The sequence below is a fragment of the Aythya fuligula genome, chromosome 9 (assembly GCF_009819795.1).
Source record: "Aythya fuligula isolate bAytFul2 chromosome 9, bAytFul2.pri, whole genome shotgun sequence".
Classification (NCBI taxonomy): Eukaryota; Metazoa; Chordata; class Aves; order Anseriformes; family Anatidae; genus Aythya; species Aythya fuligula.
This window is the reverse complement of record NC_045567.1, coordinates 21,085,156-21,108,078: the sequence shown is the minus strand read 5'-3', so window position 1 is coordinate 21,108,078 and position 22,923 is coordinate 21,085,156. Positions and strand designations below refer to the sequence as shown.

At 40.2% G+C, this 22,923-nt stretch overlaps 1 protein-coding gene across 1 annotated transcript in view; it reads left to right on the top strand.

Moving 5' to 3' along the window:
* The window catches only part of FNDC3B (fibronectin type III domain containing 3B), a 172,880-nt gene extending 154,703 nt beyond the window's left edge, over nt 1-18,177 (top strand). Inside the window, exons 24-26 of the mRNA XM_032193066.1 lie at nt 6,680-6,846; nt 9,701-9,828; nt 16,293-18,177. Coding sequence (XP_032048957.1) covers nt 6,680-6,846; nt 9,701-9,828; nt 16,293-16,604 — 607 coding nt within the window. The 3' untranslated portion in view covers nt 16,605-18,177. The remainder of the gene's footprint in view (nt 1-6,679; nt 6,847-9,700; nt 9,829-16,292) is intronic.
* Nucleotides 18,178-22,923: the final 4,746 nt, after the last annotated feature.

The window sequence follows — 22,923 nt, the reverse complement described above, 5'->3', positions numbered from 1 at the left end:
GTAAGTGCTTTTGTTCTGTTTATTTGCTGAATGAATGAGTTATGACCCTATATCACTGGGTAAACAGTAGTAGCAGCATTTCCCTTTCCTAGCATATGAAAGATTGCTTATGTATATCTTAAACTATTTTAAAATACTTTGTTAAACTGCAGGTATTTTTCATTTGAGGAGATGCAATTCTTGGAAAAAAAAAAAAAAAAAAGGAGGGAAGAAAGAAAAAGAAAATTAGATCCAAAAATAGGACCTGCCTAATGACTATAAATTTTAATTGGCACATGCTGGTTTTCTGGTAACTGTTTTTCTTGGTAGGAGTATTCACATATGAATATCCCAAAGGCCACAGGCACACACAGATGTACTCCTGGAAAATTCTAGCTGCAAAGAATACAGGAATAAAAATTGCAAACAAATTATATAATCCCGTGAATTGATTTCCTTCTTCTTGCATAGTTTTACCTTAACTTGAATACAGGTGAACTTTTCCTGAGCATACCAATTTCTTTCTGGGATGGTCGGTCATCATCTATGTACAGCTTCAGGGTCTTGCCTTAAGGTTGCCAGCGACTTTGACTTCAACAAAAGACTAATGACTCGGTGCCTTAATTTATATGGAGGTCAAATCCTGCATTGTTAAATTATTTGGAGCTTACCAATTAACTTCAGCAGGCTGGGTGTTTTTCACAGTGTATTTTATTATGAAGCTGCACCTTACCTACCTGCATGTACTGACAAAAATGAAGCAGTAAGATTTGCAAAGCAGTAATAATGTGATAATAGCCTGAAACGTGAATTGGTCGGCAGAGATCTGTTGCAGGTCTTTATTCCACCTAAGCAGACAGTAGATCGATAATCTCAGTTAGAGGAGCACTGCCTCACCCCCACCCTTTTACAGAGTTGTTTTGGAAGGCTGTTCAGTTTGTTTCATACAGCATCACCCCTCATGCTCCTTGCCCAGGAGTGCGGCTGGTTAGAGCATTAATTTGCTGCTGCTGACCTGCGTTCTCTTCTGCTTTGGTTTTAGCTCTATTAAGGCTGTTCTTATTTGTATCTGCTGCTAATTTTTAACACTTTGCCATTGTAAACCATGGTACTGGTAGCTGCTTAGTAATCTAGTTCTTCTTTGACAGGGCATTGGATGCTCTCCATAATTCCTCCCAGATCTTTCATTCAGATGCTGTTAATTCACACTAAGTTGTGCTCAATATTCTCCGTTCTCTCTGTTCATTGACCTCTGATATGGTTGCACAAAAGAACCACAATGGGCACTTTGACGATCTATCTTTCACTCCTCCTGGAAGTGCTGAGAAGCTGTTGAGTTTTTACTATGTGTTTTTTTCCTCAGGAATCACTCAGAATCAAAATTTATGCTCAATCTCCCTCATTCTTGAAGCTGATTTTCAGTGTGTTTGTGTTTGTCTTTCTTCTTTATGATATGCTCATCTACCACCCAGGTAAACAGCAGAACTCAGGTGGTCTATGTGCCATTTTTCTTTGCCAACTTCCCAAAAGTCTAAATGATTGCACAAGGTTGCAGTCTGAAAGGGGACAAAACAGAAGCAACCCAAAGCATCGGCAGCTTTCTTCTCTCTGGCGATCCATCAGGACAAATATGATCCTAAAGCCACAATATGGCAAAGTGGGGTGGATGGGAAGGAGTCTGATGCTTTGATTCAGTCTTCTGTGGTCACAGGCCGCAAATCCAAGCTGCCCTCAGCAGTATGAACTTCAAGGGGAAGATGGTAATGCATCCTCCAGAAATTAATTTTTATTCTGTATGTTGAGGCATCTCCGTTTTCAGTAAGTCCAGAAACGTGACGTGTGGCTATCTGTGGTAAATAAGGATTGCATGCTTAAATTCAGCAGCAGATGAAAGGATGATCTAGTAGAAGCAAGCTAAAAATCAATTTTGGCTGCAAGTGCTCCTTGTCTTGCCTGTGGATGTACGAGATAATTAAGCAAAGAAAACAAACTCATTTCATTTAACTGTTAGTACTTCTTTTCCTGTATCTTTCCTCTCTCCACTTAGTTTTGAATTTCTGAGTATAAGGAAAAAAAAAAAAGTGGTCTCCTTCAGTGGGTCATTTACACATGTAAACAGGAATTCTGTTGCTGGTGTAGGGAGGAGGTTGGTTTCTAAACATGCCCTGAGGAAGCATATATTATACACTTCCCAAAAGGTACCTTCTGGAAAACAGATCTTCAGATCAGAGAGGCCAAAGTGTCCCATCTGTTTGGTCCATGCCTCAAATTAGGGCAGGAAGTCAGGGTCGAGGGGCAGGTGCTGCCGAGGGGCTGAGCCCCACAGCGGGGCTGCCCGGCCTTGTTCTGCTCCAGCACTTGGGAGAACTGAATGTTCCCTGTCTCAGGGGGTGAATGAGATGTTTTTGTTTTGAAGCTTTGCTTTGCTGGGTGCGACTGCGTAGTGTAGGGAACTGCTGGTGGGGAAAGAAAATCACTTAAAGCAGTGAGTGTTTGATAATGCTCTTTAGAGAAAATAAGAGGAACAGTCTAAAAAAAAAAAAGTAGGTGGGGGCTATAAATGTGCAGATAACTGGGACATTGCAATAATAACATTAAAAGAGCTGTTGGTTTGTGAAATTCGTGTACTTTGCTTTCTAATTGTGCAGTTGCCTGTGCATGCTGAGCAGCAGCCTCGGGTCACCAGGTCAGCCCCGTGCTGTATTAATGACCGCGATCCAGCCCAAACTGTGGCAGATGACCACGTTTTTCTGGGAGGCAGTAAGGGAACCATTCAGATGGCTATTATAGCCCTTGTACTTGGCTCAAGATTGCTGTCTTATTTAGTACTGTACATTAGATTTTCTTTCAAATCAAATTGTTGCAAAGACAATCGTGTTACTAAAATATAAACAAAACCAGAGACTTTGAAAGGGAACCTGCTGATTAAGATGTGCCGAGCAATAATGAATGAAGGTAGAGCAAGTATATTCATAATCCTCTGCTTGACTGGAAGTGACTGAAGTGAAGGAAACAAAATAGCTCTAACATGTAAAACATTTCCAAGAAGATCTTCGCAGTGAATAAAAAGGTATTGATGAAAAACTAGCAGCAGTGGTGTCTCCCAAACAATCACTCCAGGACATTGTGTTCTCTTTTCCTCTCTGTGTAAGTAAATGAATAATCCGTGACTGACATGAGAATGTCTGGGGAAGAGAGAATTCAGATCACTCAAGTGAGATGAGGGGGAAGAATTCTCTGGGGAGAGTCTTCTTCCCTCGAGAAAGTTGCTTTCTTCTCAGTTTGTGCTGTTACTTACGAGGAGAGGCAATACTGCATCACGTGAAATCCTGATACCACAGGTTCACTTCTGCATGGTGCAAATTTAAAATAAATAAAATTACTGTATTGAGGATACAGTTAGCCTGCAGAGTCTTTTCTCAAACACAAAATATCAGGTAAGGAATGCAGCCTAATATCTTCCAAATTTGGCTGGGCAAGCCTTTTAGAATCGAACATCTCTTGGTGCTTATTAGCATACTCTGGGGGTTTACATGAATGCTCTGAGCAGGCAGAGATTAGAGAATGAACATGGCTGGGATGCACTCGAGCACGTTTTGTGTTTTGGTTTTGTCCCTCTTAAAAGGGGTGTTAAAGAAATAAGCACGAAAGTATAAACATACTTCTTTAAGTGTGTTCCTATATAGGAACAAGAACACTTTGGGCTTGTTTAAATCACTTGTGTACCCGTACTAGCCTTACATTTTTACTTATACGACTGATTTAACATAACATTGGACCTGCTAGGGAACTAATCTAGTACAAGACTCTGCTGCTTACAGGGATCTTTAACTTCTGTCAGTTCTCGGATCCAGTTCACCTTTCAGCCCTATCAGTATATAAGACATGAAGATAAGCTCAAACTTAGCTTATTCTTAAGAGGTGTGGAACAAGGCTTGGATGAAGCACAGTGAACAATGTCAGACTTTCCAAAAAGGCAAAGGTATATAGAGCTTACCTTTAAATGTGCTTTTAAAAATGCCTTTAGATTTAGAAAATCAATTTGCAATAATATGAACAAATTGTCATATTTAGGCAATTTTTAATGTGTACAGACATCACTGTAGTGGTAAGCAATCATAAGTAATTCAACTTTAAGATCATTGCAGTCCTTCCACAGAAAATCTGGAAGACTGAAAAAAGATCAGAGGATATATTGCTTCAATTCTATAGCCGTTTACATCAAATGGGATATATGCTATTTTTAAACATAACAGAAATAACCCTGGAGAAGCACAGAGTACCTGCTTTGCACATGAGAAAAATACTACATTGTTATAAAAATAATCACTGGTGTATTGAAGCTAAAATATTTCATCCGTATTATGTTTCTTACATCATTGTTTGGATTCTTCTAAAGCATTATTGTCATAGTAAAGCCTATCAGCAATTAAGGTTGATTAACTTACTAGTCAGCCTTTCTTCTTCCAAAATTGGAAGCCATCTTTCTTCAAAGGTGGTTGAATCTCAGAAGTTTGAGTGTGCTTTCATTACGGTCCTGTGTATTGAACGTGGATGCAATTCCGTAATGCTTTTTGCTATCATTACAGATGTTTCTTCAGATAAAAATACGGAAGTGGAAAGGGGTAGAGATAGAAACAGGATGGGAATACTACTCCAATTCCCAAATGATGGGAGGAGCAGAAGTGTTTTGCCAGATCACTTTGTCAGCGTTATGAAACCTTGCTCGTGTTTGAAAGGCAAAACTGTAACTTGAGAACTAGCATCTCTTGGTATTTACACTATAAATATGTCTAAAAAGTGCGCTGTAAGCCCAAACTGGGGCAAGAGTGTTCAGAACCATTAGCTAGTAAGGGATATTTATCCTTGCACGTTTACCTAGCTCCACATAGAGAAAGAGCATTATTCTGTAACATCACATTGCTTCTTTTTTTACTATCTGTAGCCCATGGGTAAGAGCCTCTGAGCACTCCCATGAGTACTGCAGCGGCTTCTCAGCCAGCCTGAGGTGCAAAAAGTGGAGTGGGAGAGAGAGACAGTCACCTTGGTTTTTCACTCTTACTTCTGGCCTAAAGAAGTGGTTTGTTCATCAGGCTGTGAACCCTAAAAATCTTACCCCATCACACCAAGTCTATTGCAGCCTTTTGAACCTGCCATTGCTGCCTGTGTGAACCTGAGAAACGTGAGATAGCAAGCATAAAGTAGTTAAAGCTACATGAGCATGAATTTGGAAAAAGGTTGCCTTTGGAAATCAGCTTTAAAATCTGCTCCTAAAAATTTATGGTCATAGGGCTTTGATTTCTAATCAAGGTGAAGGGCTTGCTAAGACTCTCTAGGGGTAGTTAGTCGCATGAGGCCTCAAAGTACATTTTCAGCAATTTAAATTAACTGAACATTTCTTTTTATTACAGATGATTCTTGATCTGTGTTTGTACGTCCTTGGGTTTCAATCATAATATAATATGAATTGATTTCTGTCCCCAAGAGCTAATGACAGACCCAGTTTCTTTGAAATGCTCAAATTGGTTGTACAGTGTATCTCGTGCAAAGCCAAAGTGATCAGGACTTATTACCCAAGACAAAGCTAGTACCAAGATAGGGAGGTCACAAGCAAATCACGTTGTTGGCTTCCTGGTGATTTGAAATCAGCTGAAATAGTTAAGGTACTTGAATAAGTGTACTAAATCATCCAAATACCGTGTGATTCTGCGTGGTGAATGTTCTCCAGATTCAGAACTGTCGCAAGTAAGACTGTTCCCCAGTGGAGGCTAAGTGGTTTGATGCAAGATGCTGAGGGCTTCCTTTTTAGTTATCCTCAGCACCTGTGGGGGTCAGGATCTCAGTTAGAAATTGCTGGCTAACCTACGACTATTACTGAAAAGCATTTATCTGAGCAGAGCAATTGAAAATAGAAGTCCGAGTCTCTAGCAACCAGTGCGTTTTTTTTTCTTTAAGATTGATTTTTTTTTTTCTGCATTGTATTGTTGGACATGATTGTGTGTGTTGAGGTTTGTGTCTTGTCAATGGAAATACTTTGGAAGTCACTTCCTTAGTGTCGTGTCTTTTTCTTCTTCTCAGCCTGCTCCCAAGCAGACCTGTCATTGCAAGTGTCCCCCGCAGCTCCAGAATTGGCATCCTTCCACCCTACATATCCACCTCAGTTACCATGCTTTCCCTCTTCCTTTTCATTCATATTCCACAATGTATTAAATATTAAATGCAATCCTGATGCTCTGATTTACATAGTGACTCCAACTTAAGATGGCATCGATAAGGGCACGATCTCATCTGTGGGTCTTAGTGTGTGAATAAGGTCCAAATCAAGCAATAAAAGACTCTAAGAATTAATCTTGCTTTAAACTAGCAGCACACTCAGTGTATTGTAGCAGAGCACGAGTTTAATCCATTTTGATTACTACGAGGTAGAAAATGTGTTGACAGAAGTATTTCCAGATACTTAACTTGCAAAAATGATTACATGAATTATTATTTGCAGAAGGGGCAATGAAACTGTTCTGATTTACCTAATTCAATAATCATCGTGTGCTAGTAGCAAACCATTTTTAAACTTGCATTTAACAGCTTTGCAAAGCATGTTCTGTCAGTTTTCACATGTATGCATTGAGCTGATAGATGTAACAGACTGAAACATTAGTGCTGCTCCAACGTAATTATGTATTCTAATTTTCATTGTTTTCAGGTTTATTCCAATTTACAGGGGACCAAGTCATACCTACAAGATTCAAAGGCTGACAGAATCCACTTGTTACTCGTTTAGAATACAGGCTGTCAATGATGCTGGGGAGGGACCCTTCTCAGAAATAGTTACCTTCTGCACAACTAAGTCAGTCCCACCTGCAATCAAAGGTATGTAATATTTTACATATATCTAGGTAACATGTAATTATTTAAGTAATTGATAAGTGCAATCACTCTGTAAATGTTAATGTAAGTATGCAATAACAAAAAATTGGTGCACGCTGCTTCTGTATATCTGTGAATAATGAAGTTACATGACGGAGGGAAGCTAAATTATCACAAAAAAGTTCATATAAGCAATGTAAACGTTATACCTACCAGCATTGTTATACAGACACAGGTAAAATGCTGCTACTAACAATAACATTTTTCAGGGGATGCTCTTAATTACTGGAACACTTCCATAAGGAATATAACAGCTGCACTACATACATGTACATACCAACTCAAGTGTTAGAATTGCATTCTGGTTTGTGTGGGTAACGTTCAGCAGAGCATTTCAGAATTTATTTTTCTTTAATTTAGAAAATTAGTAACAAAGTCACATACATAAAACATTTGATTCATTATGTCTCTTAGCATGCGTTCCGCTAGAAGAACAAAAGGCCTAATTAAATAAAGTTGTATTATGATACATCTTTTCCTTTGTGTGATTTCTGCCCCAAGTAATTCTGCTCCTTCTTCCAAGAACTATTATGCAGGGAGCAGATTTGCTATATTGGTTGTCAGATAAGCTGAAATCAGATGCCATGCTAACCTTTTCTTTTTTTTGTTTTTCTGTGTGCTTAAAACTCATTTTTCAAGCTGTACTATTTACTATGAGAAATAGTAACGGTTAGTTTGTCAGAGTAGTTTAATTTGTTCCACTGTATTTGATGTCTGGCTTTGGTGATTTTGACACTATTCGTGATCTAAGATTTAGAGAGGGGAAAACACTGCTGGGATGTACTGTCCTGTGCCTTGGTTACCTCCTCTGAATCACTCTCAGGAGGCACAATGCTCTTGAGTGCAGGGAGAGCATCAGGAGATTGGCTTCACGACACTAAAGCAGCACTGACTGACTAAAGCTAGCGCAAGCATGCACTGTAGTCACAGTCTCGTTCTGATGGACAGAAATCCGTTTTGGTAAGTTCAGTTCTCACTTAGGTTTTTGGTTTGTTTTGAGCTGCCTGAGTACTGAGTCCCTGTTAAAGGTGACTCATACCGAGGGCTGAATATCACGCCATGAAGACAGGGTGCAAATACTGGGTTGTGTGTGGGATGGGACCACAGGTACATGACAAAACACAGAGAAAAGGGCACAGCAAACACTGTGTTAGTGAACACTGCCGTGAGAAGGTAATGCTACGGGGAAAAGCGATCCCTTGAGGCAGCCAACAACATAATCATGTTGATTCCCTTCTGTGTTCAGAGCAATACAGAGGAGTGTATGCCATAAACTTTGTTCTCCAGGTATCAGAAGCACATGTTTATTCTGTAAAGTAGCCTACTCCTTCAGTAATGCCAACCCTAAAACTGAATATTGATAATGGCAGTTTTGTAAGTATCAGACAAAAATCTGCATGTATCAGGGGAGGGAACAAAAAGGAGAGAAAATAATTGAGAAAGTTGTCAGTTGAAATGAAGGTGTCTATTATCAGTCTCTCAACGCAGGCAGATGTGCAGAGAGAAACGAATATTGATGACATTTGGGTCTGCGTAAGATTCATGTGTTCCTCTTGAGTGGAAGCAAATTAATCTAGAATTCACATAATGTATGCGGCCGCAGCAGCGTTTGTTTCCTTGATAGAGTCTCCTGTTGTCTGTTTTCAGGGGCTGTGAGCCTACATTGCCTTTAACGAGCTCATGGCCTTGCACGTGCACGTTAACCGCTTGGTGAAGTGTTTAGCACCAGTGTTTCTCCCTGTTTCATTGTTTGGTCATGTGCTTTCTTGTTCTGCCTGATAAATACGTTGGTGGAGCCCAAATGCTGTCACAGTTGGCTTCCAGTGGCAGATGCTTAGCTGTACATGTACACATAGCTGCTCTGCTCGCCTCACCTGCACGCTTGCTGGTGGGCATAGCACGGCATTCGGGTGGTGAGAGATCTGTTCGCTGGGAAGGCAGCATTTTAACAGCTGGCAAAGTGGAGTTTATTGGAATTCCAGTGAAAGCGCAAGTCTAAGCCTTGTTAAAAACACCAGGTTTGATCATCTCAATTTCAGGCTCAGAATTATTCACGAGTCCAAGTATTTAAAATGATGCTTGTACTTCTGGTTCCCAGGCTGGACTTTAATACATAACTCTAATATGTATTTAATACATATTTAATATTTTATAGATATACATATACAAATATTAAATACATGTGTATTTAATATTTAATATTAATATGTATTTAATACATAACTCTAATATAGATTATTTAAATTCTGTTCTGACATTCCTCCTCTCATTCTTCGTGAATGAAATATTCGATACTAGTGCTCTCTTTCTATGATGTGTAGCCGGCTGCCCTAGGGCATGGGAAGAGTACACAAATATTTCCACTGGTACAGGTGATTGCTCAGAACATCATGAAGTTGCTGCTTTTATTAATGCCAGTGTAATTCCTGAGTTGGCTTCTGCTTCAAAAAGCCCGTTGCATTAATTATCTTTGAATTTCACCAAATTTTCTGTGCATATTGTTTGTTACTGTTGAACACCACAAGAATCCAGAACTGCTTAAATCAGGCAAGATTGTCTTGAAATAAGTGAGACTTTTGAGTGACTTAAAAATTCAGCCCATGAACTTCTTTCATCCAGTTGTGATAGTAATTTGATTTTTGGCCACATAAATGTATTATAGATTGTGCTATTAAACCCGTGATGTCCTGAGATTCTCTTTTTAAAATGTTCTGTTCTGTAGTGAAGTGCATGTAAAATAAGTAACGTTTGAATGAGGTCTTTATATTAAATGCTTGCACATTTATTTTTATTGTAGCCCCTCGGGTGACACAGTTGGAAGGAAATGTTTGTGAAATTGCCTGGGAAATGGTCGCACCCATGAAGGGGGATCCTGTTGGTTACATTCTGCAGGTACTGGTTGGAAGAGAATCTGAATATAAGCAGGTAGGAAAACGTTCTCAATTGTCTTGTCTAATTGATGGAAATAGAAATGGTTTTGACCATTCTCCGGGCTGCTTCTTTCTACTGCATTGAATTATACCCTATGGTGATGCATCAGGTGAACTTTGGTATAGACTGAGTCAAAATCAAGAACTGTATGTAGTAGGTTGTTTTCTCCCCCCAAGGGATTATATAGAACACTGTTATCTCACCGGAATGATTTACGCCCTCTCCAGAGATGATTGCTGTTCCCAACTGGACTAACCCTTAGAAAGTTACAATTCTGTCCGCCCAGGATTTCTGTTGGTGCTGACTGCTGCCTAGAGATGAGATGAGCTAGGTGGATCATTTTTCCTAGTTCACTCAGCTGCTTCCTGGATTTTCAGGGTGGCTCTCAAGACTTTGTATCAAGGATTTCACTCAAGTAGACAACTTTTAATTGGTTTGTTCAGCCATCCCATTCCTGTGTAGGCTGTAGATGTATGGATGTGTTACTGCTCTGTATCAGGTGCCCCACAGAAACTGTGGACTTACATATACCTGAAGTATGGCTGATCTAGTCAGACATAGCAGGAAGGTTTCGATATGCCTTTTGCAGTACTGGCTTTGCATTCATACTGTTGTTATGTATTTTAAACTAGCGTGGTTGTGTTTTATGGACAAGAATGTTGCATGCTTTGCATAATGGATTTGAGGTTTTATTCATGTAGGTAAGTTTTGAAAAGAAAGATCCTATGAAAACTGAGTTAGATCTTTTTCATGATTATTTTGTTTGACCTGTGAAAACACAACCACATCCCACAACTGTCTGGGGAACAGTTGTGCACACAGAGTGGAACAGAGCTGAGCATGGAGTCTGCTTGGACTCCTTAAGGAAGCTCGTGCAACTCGTTGCTCAAGCTGCATGGCTGTGATACATAAGTACTAGCCCTGGAAGAATTTTACACTACAGATCTTGACCCAGTTGTTTGCTCAGAAGCCCTCCGGAAGATGCAGAATGTGTTGTCCTTCATATTAATTTCATTCAGAGAAGAGAAAATCCATGTGGGCATGCAGTGCTGACTAAGCGTGAAGTAGCCTGCTTCATTTTTCCTGGCACAGAGTAGGGTGCGTGCTGAAACAAGTGGCCGTGTTTCACTTCTCTCATTCATGCAGTGTAGCTCAGCAGGACACCATGCTGATTTTGTCTGGGACTACCAGCAGAACAGTTTAAAGGAGGGCATCGTAACACCTGTCTAGTATGTTTTGTATCTGAAGTGAATGAATATAGCAAACTTGCTCTGAAGTAAAACATCAACTGGAGAAAACAATGTCTCATTGCCATCTGTTAACTCTCTAAGTTTGAGTTCCCCGATCTTCTGCAGTGTATGTACATCTTTGGGATGTTCTCGAGAGATGTAAGAACACCTAGGAGGAACCCACTGTACTGTACTTGCACCTCATTTATGTTGTAGAAACACATACAGACTACATAAAATACTAATTTTCATTAATATATGAAACAAGTGAAATTGCTTTAGCATCTCGTTCCCTTGCTGCAAATTTAGCCACTGGCATGCTCCTGGGTAAAGCTCCTGCTCCTGTAGTTTCTGATCATCACACCTGAGCTGCCTCCCTCTACTTGTAGCCCCATGGATGCAGCCCTCCTCATCCCATAAGCCACCCTTCCTCCGCCATCCAACCTTGCAGAGCTGGTGTCAGAGTACTCAGACACCTTTCTTTCAGACTACTGGCATCCCTGCCCTCTTCTGGATGAACTTGTGGGTAAATATTTCTCTTCTCAGAATTGTGTCTGATGAGTTTGATTTGCAGGAGCTAAACAGATAGTAATTTGGCTACCTAAAAAGCACATTAGAGATACTGAATACTCCTTTTCCTACTTCTTGAGCAGTATGTTCTTTTTTTGTGTACTTGTACGCTTTATTTGGACACATCAGAAAGCAGTGCCATGTGACATTACAGTTCCTTTTAGGAAACCAGATCTTCCTTGTTTACAAGTCAGGAAATAAACCACTGCAAACTGCAGGAGTCGCTGGCTGAGATTGGTTTTTGTGTTTCCTGCAGTTTTGTCTGACAGAGCTTATTCAGTTAGAACTTAGCTTTCAGTTGTGCTGAAATCATCCTCAGCTTTGCATAGGTTTAACCTCAAATGAGTGCGAGGGGCTGGGTTGTGCCGGACAAGCAGATGAAGTTTGGGATAATGTTCTCCTAGCACGCAGCAGCCTGAGTTTTAGTTTCCTACTTGAACAGCTTTGGGGATCAACTCACTAAGGAGCCAACTCTTCATAAGAGATGTCCGAGGAAAATGACAGCGCTAAGTTTTAAAGCTCCTTCATCCTCAAATCATCTGCCTGTGAGGAGAAAAAAAATCTACGTTTGAAATTTCTGAGAATTTGGAGAAAAATTCTGAGAAAAACTAAATGTCCCTAAATGTTTTCCAAATGAAAGTAAGTGCATTGCAAAAATGTAAAATGTCCCAGCAGTGCAGTGGAAAGGCTGCTTTCCCGAGGGCCTTTCTGCACCAAGAGGTGGACACCTGGGAGAATCCAGTCGATCTTACCAAGCCCTGATTTTCATTGTTTGTGCTCTGTTCCAGACTCAGCACACACACAATCTCTGAAACACTCACTGCACTGTTAATTTGTTTAAAGTTCTGATCCACAAGCCCATGTTTTTCCTTCTCTGTTTTAAATAGCAAGTCAAAGACACTTGTACTGCTTACAAGCCAGAATAATATGTATAATATGCATACGTATAACAGGCATTGACATTTAGTCTTTGTGCTATTTATGCTGAGTATTTTCTCTGCCTCCTGATGCCAGATTTGTGTAATGAGATGGAACAAATTATTTACTTCTGTTAGAGAATGTAAGTGCAGCCCACCTCGTGTCCACACACCTCTAAAGGGTTCCAGCAGTGGAGTGAGTGACACTAATTATGAGTCTGGATAAAATAAGAAGCCCAGACTCTTTCTTACAGAGGAATCTATCAAATGACTTAGAAGAAATAAAACCTTTCAAGTGGGCATGCTTTCTAAATAAATTGAAATCTGCCTCTGTTTCTTGATCACCATACGAAACAGGCTTGTATTAATTATTAAATGCAGAGGTCATTGCAATGGAGTGCAACAACCACATAAGGTTATCGTACACTTCCCAGTGTGTTGCCTATAGAGCAATTGTGTCTGTCATATTTTTATTATTTGGAGAAGATTGAGGGGTTTTGGAATTATTTAATGACATCTGTGAAACGGAGAAATCCTTGCCTACAGGAATTCTCTAAGCTGTCTATTTTGATCAATAGTATCAAATGCCGTAAGGGGCTTCAGCAGTGGTTTATTACTTGTGGTGATATTTTCACTGAGGGAGCAAGGCAAAAAGCTCATCATGTTTTTATTATATTCTCAGGTGCCTAAACAGAAGAGCTGTTTCTAGGAACTGAAAGCGATAAATTGGGTGGACTCTTTACTCCGTTTTGGTGGCAACCAAAGCATTGAGTGCTATATATATATATAAAAATGCTGCTTTACACAATCCTATTGGGTTTAACCTTTGTTTAGCAAGTTCAACGGCCTCATACATAATGGTCAAATTAAAAATTAAATTACTTTTTTGTTTCGTTTATTTTGTTTTGCTGTGTGTGTGAAGTCTATTCACAGAGTGTAACTGCATTAACAGCCAAGCATTTATGTTTGTGCTGAGAGCATTCTGCCCTGGATTAGCATGGTCCTAGAGGCACTAAGGCAGACAAAATTCAGCGTGGACACTAAGGCAGGTAAAACTGAGCTCAGGCCAGTAGTGCCTTCAGTTGCATAGCCCTCGAGGGTGCTCGCTGCAGCCAGTTGTGCAGGATGCAGAGGCTGCTGTGGGAAGCGATGATGATTAAGCACAAGAATCGTTTGCCTGTTGCTGAGAAGGGACATAGCTCCACTGGTGCTAACAATCTTCACTGAAAGCAGGACAATTTCCACCACCTTCCTAGCTCTAGCACAGGAAATGGTTTGTCTTTATCAGCATTGAATATTCATGTATTTGGTGTACCTTTGACTGTTCCTCAAGCCTTCTTTAAAGATGCATGGTTCTCTCACTTGGCTGTCTGGCTTTTTTCTGAGAAGTGCTGTTGAGTAGCTGGCTTGAATGGCCATCTGTATTTATTAGACTGTAATGAAGATACAGGTCTTTGATTTAGCTGACCTTAGCCTCCAGTTACACTGGTATTCACCACCCAGCCACACCAAAACAAGTAACAGAAACAATTAACTGCAGAGGTTTTTTCAATGCGAAGACAGGTTGTATAGATCCAATCCCTACTATCCGTAAAATGTAATTTCGGAAGTTTAGATGGTATTTTTTTTTTTTTAATTAAAATTCAGTTTGGGGTTTTTACTGTTTTGGTTTTTGTTGTTGTTTAAGTAGCGATGTTTGTGGCAAATGAATTACTTTATGGCAAAGGCGTGTGGAACTCCTCTGATGATGTATTTTGAAAGGAAGTTAATAATGACAACAGCACCAAAAATATACATAGCTTACAGCTGTGTTGGACAGCTTTGGGTTGTGATGTCTTAGAGACTACAGAAATGGGGGGCTAGCTAAGTCCCTGAAGTAGAAGAATTCTGACTGCTGTGGTGGAGGAACGTTTCCAATTGCCATTGGAAAATGCAGTGGCAGGGCCTTTCTTGATAAGAGGTATGCTTTGCAAACAGATGTTTCAGCCTTCACATTAATTCTGTGGGCAGCTACAGTGCTTGTAATTGTTTTTTCCTGTGATGTATTACTGTACCTTAATGGCTTGCTTCTCAGTGGCTTTGGGAAGATGAGCAAAGATTGCAAGAAAGGCAATGGTGTGTAGCTTTGGTTAATTGCAGACATTTACAGCATGAATTCGTTGTGCTCCTGTCACTTGAGCTACAATGAACTTCCTGTGAATGCTGGGCGTACGTGATGAAGGTAAAATAATTTTGTTGGAGCACTGCTTCTTGCCTTACGTCTTGGGCCCAGGAACCAGCTGGTTACTGGAGTTCTTCGTCTGGAACCTCAGTCACCGTCATTCAAACTGTATTTGGAAAAATTGTGGAAAAGTTTAAAAGGAGGAGAGAAAATGAATGGAAGGAAAACCTTAATCTTTTGTCCTAGACCTTTCCAGGCAATCAGACTGGCTTCCTAACTGAAGGAGTAGTCTCAGGGGTAAGCATGGGCAGGGAAGTTGTGTTCTTTAAGTGGTGTTTAGCTGAGTCTGTCTCATTTTGATTTTTTTTTCCTTCCCTGGAGTAACACACAGGAAGTCCTCTGTCGGCTCAGTTTTAATTTCCCTCGTTACCTTTTCTCAGCCAGAGCTCTTACCTTCGGGAGGGCAGAGGAGCACTCTGTTTCCTGCTTCTGCTGTGAGGAGAGGGAAATCGGCGAAATGAGTAAAGGAAGAAGCATCCAAAGCTGAGGGTTTTTTTCTAGGAGATACGAGCACTTTGTGACACCTTGTATTTTATTTAATAAAATACCAGTTTCAGCAACCCTGCGTTATATAAATTGTTGGCTGGTTATTTGTTTTCAGAGTATATGAGTGTTTCCAGTGGTCTTTTTCCATTTAAGTCGCAAAACTGTCTTTGAGATATTCAGTTCTCTCTCTTCTTTCTCATATTGTGACTCATGCTCTGAGTCATAAGTTACCTACATTTGATTAGCATAAATACATCACGGATTTTGGATTGTTAAAGAACGAAATACAATGCAACCAAGAGGAGCTTTTTATACCTTAATAATATTTTATTGTTTCCACAATTCAGAAAGTGTAATTTCTGGCATAATTGCTGACTCTTGAGAAAAATGTGAGGAAAGTATATTAAAATAATATTTGCAACCGATTTTATGACTGTGCAGTGAATGTCTTGCAATAAACTTAGTTTGCAGATTTTCTTCATTTTGGGGCCAGATATGGTGCTTACATCTTAGACATTTTAAGCATGTAGTCACATTTTAACAGTACAGAAATATGTCTGTGATATTTATCACACCCATGAAAGACGAGCACGTCTTATGTATGATGTGTTGCCTAAACTCTTGTCTGTTCTTGCGTGTGTTCAGTGTGTTGAGCTCTCTGTGGAGACCTGCCCTGGTCGGACATCTCTGTTCTGCTCCTCTGCGTGCCGCCATTTTGCTGAGGCCTACCCTCGCCTCACGAGAGCGTTCCCTTGAGGTCTACAGAAATGTTTCCTTACCAGACTCAGACTTGACCTAACTTCCTGGCCCAAATCCTTGCAAATCTACTTTAATTTATGACAACTTGTGACTTTGTATGAAATGCAGAACCTTTTCACATACAGGTTTCCTCTGCCTCTACTTAGAATGGATATTTGCACTCATTTTTCACTCAACAAATACGTCATACGCTTCTTGAATTTGTTTTGATATTATGAAAAAGTGAAGGTAGTTCTGTTTTATTTATTTAACTGTTCTTGCTGTTTTGTTTTGAAGGTGTACAAGGGAGATGAGACCACGTTCCAAATCTCAGGCCTTCAAGTCAACACAGACTATCGGTTTCGCGTCTGCGTGTGTCGCCGGTGCTTGGATACCTCACAGGAACTTAGTGGCCCTTTCAGCCCATCCGTTGCCTTTATGCTTCAGCGAAACGAGATCATGCTTGCAGGAGAAATGGGAAGCATAGATAATCCTAAGATAAAGAACATGATTCCTACTGATGAACAGTTTGCAGCCCTCATCGTTCTTGGCTTTGCAAGTTTGTCAATTATATTTGCCTGTATATTACAATACTTCTTTATGAAGTAGAGAATTCAATGGAAGTTTGAGATACAAATTTAACTAATGCTACGCATTATAATCCACACATTTATTCAGATATTCCTTTTTGAAATCCTTTTGTTCTACCATGCATTTTATATACTTCTCTTGTTTTTACAGTTCTAGCTTGAAGAAAGATAAATCAGTGTTTTGATGCACCTTTTTGAAATTCAAAACTAGGAAGTGGTCAAACTGGAGAAACAAGCAAACCAGATACCAAAAGCAAGATTTTTTTCCTTCACAGTTTCAAAAATGTCACCAATTTGCCTTGTCATCGTGGTTCTGTTTTTGTTTTCACTGAAGTTCTTACAGTCTCTTATTTTATGTTACTATTTAGGAAATTTTAATTGAATCACTTTTTTGTTTCTTCTTTTTCTCCTAAACATTAGTCACAAGTGTGTATAGTGGTAAGACTAGAATACAGTGTTAGTCAACAATACCAGGTTTTCATTGAACAGTATTAGCAATGTTGCCTATGAATTATTCACTACATTTGCCCCATGTTTTCAAGATAAAAAGTAAATTGTTATTTTAACTGCTTAGTGCATTTAAATCGGAACAGTATCCTGCAGTCTAAAAACCTGTTACTTTTACAGTTACAACACTATGAAACTGCCTGTATAAGAAATCAAGTAACCAAACTGCATATAAATTATGAAGCATTATAGATTTTTTTACCATTTTGATTCCTAGCAGTAATTTTAAGTAAGAGGGCATTGTGCAATAGTTAGTTATTCCCATGTTCAGCTATTTAAAAGCTGCTTTAACTTGTCTGTTTGTCACTGTATATAACTATTCCTAATCTAATAGTAGATATTATTCTATTATGTTCAGTCTGATTGATATGATTAGAGCTGGTGACAGCTTACTGCCTCTACTGAATTAGGTGAGATTTACACTAAATGTAAGCAAACTTCACTGTCAGTTGATCTTTTGGTTTTTGGAGGGGTATTGATTTTATAGAACTTTCTTGAAGATATCAGAAATGGGATCTGTTTATTTTAAGTACCTTAAACGGGTGCCTACGTTATTCTTAACACAGGGCTAATCAAAATACTTGGTACATTGCAAAATTGGGACTGGAGTCCTACAGAGGTATAGTCCTTGCTCTTACGGCTGTGTTTCCCCCCTCCTGCCTGCCTCTTCCGAGACACACATTTTAATCCATCAAGATAGATTTTTAACTCTTGAGTCATTGGATTATTTATATTAAGTCAACATTGTGCGAGTACCTCAGGGACATAAGTGAGCTGGAGGTGCAAATAGATTCCAAAAGGGTGCAACAGACACAGTGTATTTCCCTGCCTATTGTTTTTGTATATTTTTGCTACTTGGTTTTGCTTTTGTCCTAGCTATTTTGTGCTCTGTCTCCATTGTCTAGGATTCAGTGTCCTATACTAGCATAATATTCCCTTAACCAAAGTAATGGGGAAAAACAACATTATTTTTGTTTTAGGTTTATTTATACTATATACTGCATACAGTACTTTAAATACCAATTACAGTGCAATCTTTTATTTATTGTAAAAAAAATAAAAAATAAAAAGTGTACTTATGTACTAATTCCCCTCCCCACCCCCTGTAGCATGTTATATTTTGTCTGTTTTATACTGTTGTACTTTAGGTCAACTTTTTACCTGGCAGCATTCCTAGTATTATTAATCTTCTTACATTTTCTTGTGTTTTTGAAGATGGGAGCATCTAGTACATTAAATGCCAAAAAACATTATCAGTGATTCAAACGTTTACATGTATCCAAAAACATAATCATCTCTGGAAAGAAAGTGCTAAGATCAATGAATTATTCTGTGTGCCTCTCTAGATGTAGCAAATATTAGAAATGTTCTGTATTTTGTTATTGACTATAATTAGTTTAATTTAGCCTTGCAAACTAATGGCATTGAGCTAAATATATATATTTTTTTGTTTTTTTTTTTTGCCAAAGTCATGGCTTGTCAAATTTATTTACATCTTATTTAAATTTATTTGTGATATGAAACTTTGTGACCTTGCATCTGTATTTTGTGAGCAAAGCATATACAGCTGTTTTCAATGGAGGGGTGGGGAAAGTGTATTTTTTAAAACAATGAAAAGACTGCTAGTTTGGAAACCCAGAAATCTGAGTAGCGTCCCGTTTTTATTTTTGGAGTATTGTTTCAGCAGTGCTGCTATTAAACCCAAGCTTGACATCTTTTTTAAAAAAGAAAAATTGAAGAAAAAAAAAATATCTTGCTTTATAGTATTTGATCGATTTTGAAAGCTTGCAGTACAAAGATACTAAAAGCAGCAAGCCGAAGTGCAGAGAGAAGCAATCTGTTGGACTTCAAGCATTTGTGTCAGTGCCAACCTGTTTGGTCCCCTGTGCAATCATGCTCGTGACAATGCCCTCTCCAACCCCGGGTTAACCAAGTGTTCTGCAGGAGTTGGAGCAGGCCCTAAATCAGTTACCTTGGCATTATTTTAGTTTGTATTTTCTGCCATACTGAACTGGCTGTGGTTCATATGTTAACATCACAGATCATAAACCGTTTCTGTTTGGGTTTCCATTCCCGCAGTTTGCTGTTGCCTTGTCTTCCCCGTACGTCCTTTTGCCCTTTGATCCGGTAGCATCAGGCACTGAATCAACTCCAGGAGCTCTCTGCTCTCAAAGAAATAATGAACACACACACACACACACAAAAAAAAAAAAAAAAAAAACCAAAAAAAAAAAAAAAAAAAAAAGGTAGAATGAAACACTAAATATTTACAGCCCTTAAGGAAGGAGAGATGTTTTTATATTGTTCTGCCTTTTTCTTTATGAACTTGAAATGTTTTCTAATCCTGTTTGTTGGCTACAGTAGTTCAGTATTCAGTGTCACGATTGAGAAGTGCCCTAACTGAATGTGTATGAACCTTATCCTTGCACAGTTCTTTAAATTGAAAAAAAAAAAAAAAAAAAAAAGTTTTTACCTCACTATGGGAACATACATTCCAAGCTTTTCAACTTAAAAAAAAATAATCATAAGTTTTCTTGTATTGTAAATTTTAGACTATTTCATATGCATTGTATTAAAACTGCCATATCAATTTTAATGTATAGATTTTGCAAATACTACACTATGTATGTAAGACTTAACTGTATCTGTAGTGTATATGTAATATATTTATGCCCAATAAATGTTTTAATTCTTTCTGATATTACCAGAAGTTTTCTTCATTGAATACAGTCCTTTCAGTCTGTTAGGTGGGCCCTTTCAGGTACTCAGGTGATGTTACTGCAACCAAAAGCAGGAGTGAGAATCCTAAATTTAATTCAGGATGTTTCTGATTTGTAGTTGGAAAGGTTTTTATCATTTACAAAGTGTTTGCTGGTGCAGTTTGGTGCTCCGAGTCTCCCTGTGGGGCTGCACCCCCAGATGACAATTTTTGAGGTGGTTTGTTCTGTAGTGATGCTGTGGTATCCCAGATCCTCCACTTTCAGCTTTGGATTAACTACTTTCACCAAGATGAGCATTTTGGCCTACTTCCAAGCCCCGGCGCTGTCTGGAAGTGACCATGGCCCTGCAGCCCGACTTTGTGGGCTCAGGGGAGTGCTGCTCAGCAACCTGGCCTTCTGTGGTGGCTTTTACACAAGTGTCTCAGAAACCTCAGCAGGAGATTTCTGGGGAGTTTGACAGCTGCAGTCTCTGTGGCCGCGCAGAGAAGCCTTTCAATCCCTTTTCACTCAAGGGATTTAAGCGAGATCTTTTCTAAGACTGAGCTAAATACGTGGCAATTCCACCCCGCCCCTGGAAAGCTGGAGTTTGGCTGTCGCTGAACAGGGCCATAGCTGCGGCACACATCTGAAGGCTGCTGTAACATTCCGTGTAAAATCCTCCCCGAGAATATCGAGTTCCTGCTGGAGTGGGCTGGGGTTTGGGAACTTGGAGTGTGGGTGCAGTGCACTCAACCCCAATCTTTATCTGGGAATTTAGGAGCTGAATTTTCCTGTGTTCTCTTCTGGGTGAGGTGTTTTAGTCACTTTGGCTGAATAGCTTGCCTGAAATGTTAAATGACGGTAAAAATATACCTGCATTTGATGTCTCTGAGTAAATGAACACTTGAAATACCAGAAGTTTTCATTTACCATTAATTATGCACAATAAATTCAATTACTTGTCATAGAGAATTAAGCTGGCATGTATACATGTCCTGTGGCAAACACAGTGTTTGTTTTTTAAACAGCTTCTCCTCTTCAAATCACTGCATAAATGCAGCATTTTATTTGTTAACTTTTTTCATTACTGCAATTTGCAAACATGAGTGTTTTTCTGAAGGAAATGTTTGGGGTTTTTTTGTGTGTTTTGTTTTGTTTGTTTGTTTGTTTCTTTTTTTCCCCCCCTTGGTTGCTCTTTATTTATTTATTTAAACGGTGCTTGTCAAAACAACCCCTCTCTAACAAAATCTTCTGAAGATGTCTGTAGACGGCTAGCCAGCGCTTTGTTACCTGAAGAGCTCTCATTTCACCCGCTCCTTGGTTCCCAGCTCCCATGGCCACGGCCTGTGGATGACGGGGAACAGTGAGAGCCTGGCAAGCCCAGGACAGTGAAAGAGGATTGATGTTCACCGTCCGAGCTCTGTGTTGTGTTGTGTTGTGTTGTAATTGCACACCCAGACTGGTAGGGTTGGGATGGGTAACACGAACTTTCCTGTGGGCCTTGTTTTATTCATGCCCTACAGAGCACGCAGCATCCCTGCTTGGGCAGGACTGTGTTTAACAGCATCTCTTGCCTCTATTGGTGTTGGAAAGTTACCTGCTTTGAAAAGTTTTGGAGCAGAGCAGGGGCTTCTTCTATTTCTAGATATTTCTGTGGCCTTACCACCAACCTCCGGGCTCATGTGGAGCCAACCGAGGCCGGCCGGCCGTGCCCCACCTCGCAAACCGAGCAATCTCCAGGTCCTCCAGCAGCCGAGCGTGGTCACCGGGCTGGAGGCTGCTGTTTCTATAGCAGCAGCAATTCCATCTCCTCTCGGTAATCAGAGAGCCTGCTCGAAAACGAATCAGGTAAAATTTGTTGTGCTTTTGGCTTCAGCCTGTGTCGCCAGTTCAGAGCACGAGCGGTTTGGCGGAGGCGAGCCCAGCCCTTGGAGGGGTCTCTCTGTGGGAGCCGGGCCCGGAGGCACCGCGGGGCAGCAGCCAGCGCTGGGCCCTACACCGTGAAGCGGCCTCCTGCCGGGCTGCTCCACTCAGGCCCCCTCAAACCTCTGAATTTTAGGAGATGCTCAAATTCAGCCTACAGCAAACAGCTCCTTCTGAGGAGAAAACATGCACTTGGAGGGATGTGGGTGTTGTCCTGAGGCCTTCCTGCCTGCCCCTAGGTGACTGCAATTCTCCTGTGTCTCTCCCTCCTGTCCTGAGGCGTAGCAGCGGTGCTTGAAAACACCCCTGAGAATAAAACACGTCAGGAACTCCAGCTTCAGGGGCTTCCTGAAGGAAAGAGCATGGCCTGAGCCCTCATCCCGTGTGTCCCAGGGCTCCAGCATGGCCCGGCTGCCTGGCTGGGTTGTTTGAGGCCGGCCGTGACAGGAGGCCGTGCAGCTGGAGCAGGGCTGAGCAGCTCCGGCCCCGCTCTGCTTCTGCTCACCCACCTGCTGGCAGGCATTAGGGAAAAGCCACGCGGCAATTACTGTAGAAATCTTATCCATGAATTATATTTCCTGCATAAATATTTTTTCAGGAATTATAGTTATTGCAGAATTCTTGATGTATTATAATTCTGTGAAGTGGTGTAGAAATTATATTCCCGGCCTGTAATATTCACCTGCCTCGGAGTGAAGATATAAATGTCAACTCTTATTCTTCTCAGAAATGAGAACCACAGGTAAACAGAGAGGAGGAGGTGGACATTTTGGTTTAATACTTTTATGGCTGAGCAGAAAGCCAGCTGAGATCCCTCGAAAAGGCTATCTCATTGGTAATACATTTAATAAGTTCTAAACGATTGCATCCGTTTCTGCTCTTGACAATTGCTCTCTCAATGTGCGGATTCTTGGCTGGGTGAAATAAAAAAGCAGCTATGAGGTTTGACAAGACGCTTTCAAACACAGCAGATTAGCTGGCTCTCTGCTGCTATTTAGGTGGACGTGCTGTTGTTGGTTTGGGTAGTTATAGCGGCTGTACTAATTGCTTGTGTAGATGGTATTGCATGCAATCTACACTATTTTTAGGTCTACTAGCAGGATTAATAAATAACTGCTTGGGTCAATGTGCTCAGTGGATGTCATTTCTTAGTAATTTTATTAGCTCATCTCCCTCGCTTTCTGTTGCATAAAAACTTACTCTCTGCAA